Genomic DNA, 9420 nt, shown 5'->3' with positions numbered 1-9420 from the left:
GTTAGTTAATGAAATAGTTCTGATGGCCTGTCTTAGGGTTTCTTCTGAAAGACTGATATCCTAAGACGAGAACCTTTTACGTTAGAAGCTCCATCCGTTAACAAGGTCCATACACCAGAGATAGTTCTTGATACCAAAATTGCTTTTTTAGTAGCTAAAGGCATCATTTTCGGACTAAATTCAGCCACAAAGTCTGCCAAAACTTGTGACTTAATAGCAGTCTGAGGTTTATATTATATATCAAATTCACTAATTTTAACATCCATTTAGCCAATCGATCTAATAACTCAGGTTTATGAAAGGGTCTTATCATTCGAGAGGCAATTACAAGATCTATAGACAACTTTTCTAGGTGTGGGTATCATATTTCCGCACTTGAAAGTATCTTTCTAATATAGTAAATAGGGAATTGTGTACCTTCTTCTTACCGAACCAGGATTGTACTTACTGCGACCTCTGATACCGCTAAATAGATTAATAATTTCTCTCCCTCCTTTGGTTTTGACATAAAATGAGGGCTAGACAAATACCTTTTCAAGTCCTTAGACTTTTGTTGGCATTCTGGAGTCCACGAGAAATTTATTTTCTTCTTTAATAGAGAGAAGAAATGGTGACATTTCTCTAATGACCTCGATATGAATCTGCTAAGGGCTGGCTGCTAACCTACCGGTAAGCCTTTGTACCTCCTTTACATTTTTCACCATGTGGTGGGTATCTTTAATGACCATAATCTTATCAGGGTCACCTCTTCTTCCAAGGAAAATCCTAGACCCAACTCCAAAAGCGCATTTCTCCAGATTAAGCTTCATGTTATGTTTTCTCAAGATATCAAATGTTTCTTGAGGATGAAATAAATGATATCCTGCACTAAGAGACTTAACCAATATATCCTTAATGTATACTTCTATTGTTTTACCAATTTTACGCTCGAACATCTTATTAACTAACCTCTCATAAGTGGCTCCGACATTTTTAGCCCAAAAAATATCACATTATAGCAACATGTGTCAAAATCTATGATGAATGAGGTCTTTTTATTCTCTAGGTGCATTTTAATTTAATTGTATGCAGATTATGCATCAATAAAACTCAGCAATTCATGTCCAGACGCAGCATCGATCATTTGATCAATGTTTGTCAATGAAAAAGCATCATTTGGGAAAGCCTTATTTAGATCTTTATAGTCCATAGACATTCTAAACTTATAGTTCCTTTTAGGTACAATTACTAAGTTAGCTAACCAATCAGGATAACTTACTTCACGTACAGAACCTACGTTTAACAACCTGGTTGCCTCTTCTGCAAACCTATTTCTGACCTCGGATATCAGTCACTTCTTTTGCTTCACCGGAGGAAAACTAGGATACAAACTTAACTTATGGACAACTACTTCCAGTGAAATACTTATCATATCTGAATGACACCATGCAAAACAATCAAAATTAGCTTTTAAAAATTCAGTAATTCAAAGTCTGAGTTCAGGGCTTAACTGTGTTCCCAAGTAAACCTTTTTATCTATGAACTCTGTGAACAAGACAATTTGCTCAAGTTCCTCTGTGGTTGACTTTGTTGCATTTGTTTCCTCCGGTACTTGGAAGGATCTAGGTACCTTCCTCCTTGTTGCTGGACAAGGTGACTGTATTGTTTTCTCTCGCATCAGGTTAATCTTCTTTAATCTATTTGATCCCTTCTGGTGTTGGGAACTTTAGAAATTGATGGTAAGTTGATGTCACAACCTTCATTTCATGAATCCATGGTCTACCGAGGATCACATTTTAGCCCATATATCCATCCACCACCTCGAACAAAGTGATTTTTGATACCTCTTCGGCATGTGTAGGCAATATGATCTCCCAGTAGGTCACTCCGCTCATTAAGTTGAATGTAGCCAGAAGTTTTGTTGTCGGAACTATGTTTTCGGTTAACTTTTCTTGTTCCAAGACCCTCAATTAGATGATATTAGTTGAACTACCTGGATCAATCAAAACACGTTTAATTTTAAAATCTAACACACATAATATTACTAGAGTGTCATTATGCGGTAAAATAAGGCCGTCAGTATCATCCTCCGTGAATGTGATTTCATCATCTCCTAATGCTTCTCATATTTTCTTGCCATGAGTTACCGATATCTTTTTCTTCTTCTTTGTCGAGATCATCACCCAATTTATTTTAACCCCACTAATAACCATATTTATTGTTAAACGGGGTGATCCTGTGACTGGTTTCGTTGGTTCCCTCTTGATTCCTCCCATAATCTTTCTTGGCCCGGTCGCTAAGAAACTCTCTAAGGTGATCATTTTTCAACAACATCGCAACCTCTTCACTGAGATGCTGGCAGTTCCCAGTCCCGTGGTTATGTGTTCCCTGAAATCCACACTACAAACTAGGATCCCTTTGACTGGGATCCAATTGAATTGGTTTAAAAAATGTTGCCTCCTTGATATTTCTCATAGTTGAAACCAATTCTACCAAACTGATATTTAAGTTATAATTTGATAACCTGGGATATCCTGAATCCCGGGACCCGGATGGTTAATTATCCTGCAAAGCCCTGCTATTCCGACCATGATCTATCCTTCTTTCTGGTCCGAATTTTTTCGATAACTAAAAACCTTTAGTTCCACACTCATTAGATCTTTCATATGGTTAGAAATGACTCATGGATGACCTCCGGTCTACATCAAAATCATTTTCAAACCTTTACTGATATCAATTACGACCCTTGGATGACATCGAAGAACTCAATTGATCATCTTCAATTCATATTTTTGATTCATAATAATTATGGACATTTGCCGGCAACAATATACAATCCTTTCAAAACCGGATTAAAAACTCTCGCAACAATTCAGATTCCCCTTGAGCGATTCTGAATATATCTACCTTCCTAGCTTGGATTTTCCTCGCCCTAGCATAAGCTTTGATAAAGTAATCTACAAGCATTTCAAAAGAATCAATAAAATGTTCAGGTAAAAGAGAATATCATGTTAAAGTTTCCTTTGTTAGGGATTCGCCAAATTACTTTAGCAAAACAGATTCAACCTCATGCGAAGCTAAATTATTTTCCTTTACATCTGTAGTGTAAGTTGTGATGTGTTCCTATGGATCTGAAGCTCTATCATAGTTCGGAATATCTAGCATCTTAAATCTCTTTGAAATTAGCGCTGGGGTCGTACTTGGTTTGAGTGGTAACTACGTATACTTCTTTGAATCCAACCCCTTCAATACCGGTGGTGCCTCCGATATCTGATCCATCCGAACATAAAATTCTTTATCATATAAATCCATCCGAACATAAAATTCTTTAGCATATAAATCCATCCGAACATTATTTCCCTTATGTACCTCATGAGCTCTATTTTAAAAGGATCATTTGTGTTATTATCATTCTCGTATCCACTACCTGCACCATCTACTTGATTATCATTAAACCCAAACTCCTCACTCGAAGCGATGTTACCAGTTCTTTGTGTTGTTTGATTTGCAGGCATGCTGGAAGGGGCTCAAACTCCTCCATTAGAATTATTAAAGGCAACTGAAAGTTCTTGCTGGAGCTCAGTCATTATTTGGTCCTGTCTTGTGACATGATTCATCATTTCTCTTTGCTACGCTTTCAAAACTTTCACCATTTCGACAATAGGTTTATCATCCATATTATCAGGGGTAGGACTCCTCATGCGCTGAAGATTTCATTCTTCCCGAATCGGAGTTTTCTCATCTCTGTCGTTGCTATTTCACTGGTTGAATCATCATGTTGATCCCCCATCAAGGTACATATCTTACGCTCGTTGTTTGTCCCAACATTGAATGAGCTGTTAACATCATTCGTTGCCATATCTACTTTTGCTTTACTAAATAAAAGCATCAAAATGTGTTAGTAATAGATGAGTGGATAAAAGTAATACCACAATTGTCTACACCCCACAGTGGGTGTCAAACTGTTTATCCGTAAAATGGTACAGTTGAATTTGTAACGTGATTTAGAAACGTTATTTAATTTGGTCCACGAATATAAAGTAACAAAGAATAGAAATAATTAATTAATAATACTTGAAGAAAATACAAGTTTGACTATAAAGCGAGCTTCTCTAGAAGCAAGAACAAGAATAGAATATTGACCAAAAAGTTGTTAATAGAAAGTAAGAGTGAGTTTAGTCTTTTTGGCGTACAAGTATCTCGTGTCTACAATGAGTACAAATTCTTCTATTTATAGCTAAATTCAGAGAGACAATATCCCCAAATTAAGTTTTTTTTTAATATGAATAAAGACCCCTCTTGATAGCTGCATAAGAATTGAGAGTAAATACAATGATTTTTTTGTAATGGCCGCTCAGTGAATGTTCCCTTCTTCAATCGGTACCTCACTTTAAATTAAACTTTTGTTTCTAGTTCTAATGACTTCGGAACTCATACAACACTGGTCATATACTGTCACGACCTGGAATTCTCACATTTGCAACCGTGATGGCACCTAACAATTCACTCTCTAGGCAAGCCAATGTTAGAGAATCTTTAAGTCCATTTTCATTCAATTTTAATAAATAAAGTCAATTAAGCCAAAATGAATCAAAGCAGAGTGCGGAATAAAAAAATCCCAATATCTACTTCAATACGGATCTGGAGTCACAACTCACGAGCTTCTAAAATTTTTATAAACAGAGTCTGAAAGAAATACAACTGTTTTGAATGAATGAAACAGTAAAATAAAGAAAATAGATGGGGAATTCAAGGTCTGTGGATGCCAGCAAATCTATCTTGAGTCTCCAATGAGAAAGTCCAAGCTGCTACGCCTAACGAACAGCTAGGGTCGGTACCAAAGTCTGCACAAGAAGTGCAGAGTGTAGTAAGAGTACAACCAACCTCATGTACACCATAAGTGTCGAGTCTAACCTCGACGAAGTAGTGACGAGTATATGACAAAACACCCACGTAATAAACTTGTGCAGTTAACAGTATACGTGCAAGATAACAACAAGTAAAAGCTAAACATGCATTATTGGGAGGGGGACATGCAAAAGGGGATACAAGATACGTGAAATACAACGGAAATGATAACCAGAATAATCAATATGCCTTTAACCAGTAAAAACAATTAAGCACAATGAATAAAATTGCACGGCATCACTTTTGTGCTTTTACTCCTAACCTCACAATAAAACAATGACATTTTATGGTATCACCCTTCGTGCTTTTACTCTCACTCACAATATAAATCAATAGAAACGGCACGACATCACGCTTCGTGCATTAACTCTCATAAAATGGCACGACATCACCCTTCGTGCATTAACACTCACAATATGGCACGGTATCACCCTTCATGTATTAACATTCACAACATGGCATGGCATTACCCTTCGTGCATTAACACTCTCCCTTACCATAAAATAATGAACAAGTAATAACAGGAAGATATGATCAACAAGAACAAGCTTTACTTCAACAATAGTTCCACAATACCAATCTCAACTTTGGAAACAATACTCAATTATCACAAAAGACCATAAACACGGTAAGAACGATCAATTTAACAAGTAACTAGTCTAAGCATGGATAACATGACCAAAGTAAGTAATAATTACAAGGAATAAGTTCCACCCACATGCTTTAACCCGTCAACAACGCATAAGTACTCGTCACCTCACATATATGTTGTACCCAACATCTAAACGCATAGCAAATAGACAAAAAAGTCCTAATCCCTCAAGTCAAGGTTAGCCACGATACTTACCCGCTCCAAGGATCAATTCAAAGCTCAATCATAGCTTTACCTTCCAAACAAACCTCCGAACCAGTAGAATCTAGAAAGTTACCAACCAAACGATTCAAATTAAGCCTTAGGAACTACCCATAATCGCAAAAAATTCAATTTAGGTCATTATTGAAAAAGTTAACAAAAGTCAACTCCCAGGATCGCTTGGTCCAAACCCAAAATTCGGACCAAAACCTGATTACCCATTCACCCCCGAGCCCAGTTATGAAATTTGTTTTGGAATTCGACCTCAGTTTGAGGTCTAAATCCCCATTTTATAAAAATCCCTAATTTTACCCAAACTCCCAATTTCCACCATGAAAACACAAGATTTTAGGTTGAAATCTTAGGAAATGTAGTGAAAATTGAAAATAAATGGATTAGAATCACTTACCAATCATTTGGGGAAAAAGGGTGCTTGGGAAAATTGCCTCTAAGGTTTTTTTGTTATGAAAATTTGAAGAATGAACAAAAATCACGTCTAACTCCTATTTGATCAGTCGCATATGTCACATTTGCGACCTGGGGTTCGCAAATGCGAAGAAACAGTCGCAAATGTGAAGTCCTTCTATTTCTGCTATCATCGAATTTGCGATGACTTGTTTGCAAATGCGAACATTGATCTTCCACATTTGCGACCAAATTGATCGCAAGTGCGACCAAGCCTGCCCCAGCCCCACTTCGCAAATGCGAAGTATTGTTCGCAAATGTGAACTCTAGCCTCCCCGCAATTTTGACCTCTTGATTGCAAATGTGAACTTATGCTGACCCAGGTACTCTTTGCAAATGCGAGCCTGTCAGGATTGGGGAATGTTCGCAAATGCGAACATTGCGAGATCAGACACCAGTTATCAGAAATTGCAGAATCAGCTGAGTTTTTTAAGTCCAAACCACTCCGTAGCCTATTTGAAACTCACTCGAGCCTTGGGCTCCAAACCAAACATGCACACATGTCTAAAAATACCATACGAACTTGCTCGCACGATCAAATCACTAAAATAACACCTAAAATTACGAATTGAGCATCAAACCAAAGGAAATTTTTAAGAAAACTCATGAACTTCTAATTTCAAAACTAGACGTTCGAATCACGTCACACCAACTCCGTTACTCACCAAATTTGACTGACAAGTCACAAATATAGTGTTGGACCTATACCGGGTTACAAAACCAAAATACAGGCCCGATATCCATAAAGTCAAATATTGGTCAAACTTTCAAATTCATTAAGGTTTAATCTTTCAAATTTGAACAAAGTGCGATAACTTGGACTATGGACTTCTGAATTCGATTCTGAGCATATGCTCAAGTCCCAAATCATGATACAGACCCATCAAGACTGTCAAAATATGAATCCGAGTCTGTTTACTCACAGTGTTGACCGAAGTCAACTCAAATGGATTTTAAGGCAAAAATTTCATATTTTCTTAGTAACATAAAAGCTTTTCGGAGAAATAGTCGGAATGAGCATGCAAATCGAGGAGGCTAATATGAGGTATTTAAGGCTTCAAAGTGCAGAATTAGGTTCTAAAATATAAGATGACCTATCGGGTCATCATATTCTCCACCTCTAAAATAATTGTTTGTCCTCGAACGGGCATAGAAAAGTACTTGTACTGGTGAAATGGTGGAAATACCTACTCTGCATGTCCGACTCAGACTCCCAAGTAGCTGCTTTAACGGGTTGACCTCTCCACTGCACTCGAACTGAAGGATAACTTTTCGACCTCAACTGATGAATTGCTAATAAACCAGGTGGCAATGCAAGCCTGTAAGCCACCTCCCTCACTCTCTCAAGAATCTCAAAAGGTTTGATATACCTAGGGATCAACTTGTCCTTCTTTTCGAACCTCATTACACCCTTTACGGATGATACCCGGAGCAACACCCTCTCTCCGACCATGAATGCAACATCATGAACTCTACGGTCGGCATACTCTTCTTCCTAGACTGAGCTGTGCGAAGTTGATTTGAAATAATCTTGGCCTTATCCAAGGCATCCTGTACCAAATCTGTACCCAACAACCGAGACTCTCCCAGCTTGAACCATTCAACTGGCGAACGGCACTGCCTCTCGTATAATGCCTCATGGGGAGCGATCTGAATGCTCGACTGGTAGTTGTTGTTGTAGGCAAACTTCGCAAGTGGCAAGAACTGATTCCAAAAAACTCCAAAGTCTATAACATAAGCACGGAGCATATCCTCTAATATCTGAATAGTGTGCTCGGACTATCTATCCGTCTGGGGATGAAATGTTGTGCTCAACTCAACCTACGTGCTCAACTTACATTGTATTGCCCTCCAGAAGTGCGAGGTGAACTGCGTACCTCGATCAGAAATGATAGACACAGGCACACCGTGAAGACGGACGATCTCGCGGATGTAAATCTCAGCCAACGGCTTTGAAGAATAGGTAAATTCCACTGGAATGAAATACATTGACTTTGTCAGACTGTCCACAATGACCCAAACTGCATCAAACTTCCTCTAAGTCCATGGGAGTCCAACAACGAAATCCATAGTGATACGCTCCCACTTCCACTTAGGAATCTCTAAGTTCTGAAGTAAACCACCAGGTCTCTGATGTTCATACTTTACCTGCTAATAATTTAGACATCAAGCTTATATGCAACTATATCGTTCTTCATCCTCCTCCACCAATAATGCTGTCGCATGTTCTGATACATCTTGGTGGCACCCGGATGAATAGAATACCGTAAATTGTGGGCGTCCTTTAGAATCATCTCACAAAGTCCATCCACATTAGGCACACAAACACGACACTGCATCCTCAAAACTCTATCATCTCAAACAGTAACCTATTTGGAACCACCGTAGCATACCATGTCCCTAAAAATGAGCAAATAAGGGTCATCATACTGCCGCTCCCTGATGCCTCAAACAATGAAAAACGAGTGACTGTACAAGCTATAATACGACTGGCTCAGAAACATCCAACCTCATGAACTGATTGGGCATGGCCTGAACATCTAATGCAAGTGGTCTCTCACCAACTGGAATGAATGCAAGGCTGTCCATACTCACTGACTTTCTACTCAAAGCATCAGCCACCACATTAGCCTTCCCGGGATGATACAAGATGGTGATATCATACTCTTTTAATAGCTCCAACCACCTCCTGTGCCTCAAATTGAGCTCCTTATGTTTGAACAAATACTGTAGGCTCCAATGATCTGTGAATACCTCACACGAGACGTCGTAAAGATAGTGCCTCCAAATCTTCAGCACATGAACAATGGCCTCCAGCTCTAAGTCATGAACCGGGTAATTCTTCTTGTGGACCTTCAGCTGCCGCGACGCATATGCAATCACCCTGCCATCTTGCATCAATACCGCACCAAGTCCAATACAAGATGCATCATAATATACCTTGTAAGACCCTGAACCTATGGGCAACACCAACACCGGCGCCATAGTCAAAGCAGTCTTGAGCTTCTGAAAGCTCGCATCACACTCATTTAACCATCTGAATGGGGCATCCTTCTGGGTCAACCTTGTCAACCAGGTTGCTGTAGATGAAAACCCCTCCTCAAACCGATGGTAATAACCCGCCAATCCCAAGAAACTCCGGATCTCTGTAGAATAAATGGGCCTAGGCCAGTTCTAAACTGCCTCAATCTTCTTAGGATCCACCATGCCCTCTG

The 9420-nt window shown here is 38.9% G+C and overlaps 1 protein-coding gene across 1 annotated transcript; it reads right to left on the bottom strand.

The window, feature by feature from the left end:
• Positions 1 to 1072: 1072 nt before the first annotated feature.
• Positions 1073 to 9103, bottom strand: LOC138875965 (uncharacterized). Its single transcript, XM_070154845.1, has 5 exons — positions 8693 to 9103; positions 8284 to 8353; positions 8083 to 8178; positions 1335 to 1413; positions 1073 to 1211 (listed from the first exon to the last, which is right to left on the bottom strand). The coding sequence occupies exons 1-5, from the start codon at positions 9101 to 9103 to the stop codon at positions 1073 to 1075; spliced, it is 795 nt and encodes a 264-aa protein (XP_070010946.1).
• Between the last annotated feature and the right edge of the window lie 317 nt (positions 9104 to 9420).

This window comes from Nicotiana sylvestris, chromosome 8 (genome assembly GCF_000393655.2).
Source record: "Nicotiana sylvestris chromosome 8, ASM39365v2, whole genome shotgun sequence".
Taxonomy (NCBI): Eukaryota; Viridiplantae; Streptophyta; class Magnoliopsida; order Solanales; family Solanaceae; genus Nicotiana; species Nicotiana sylvestris.
Note: the sequence above shows the minus strand (reverse complement) of the source record. Positions and strands in the feature narration are given on the sequence as shown.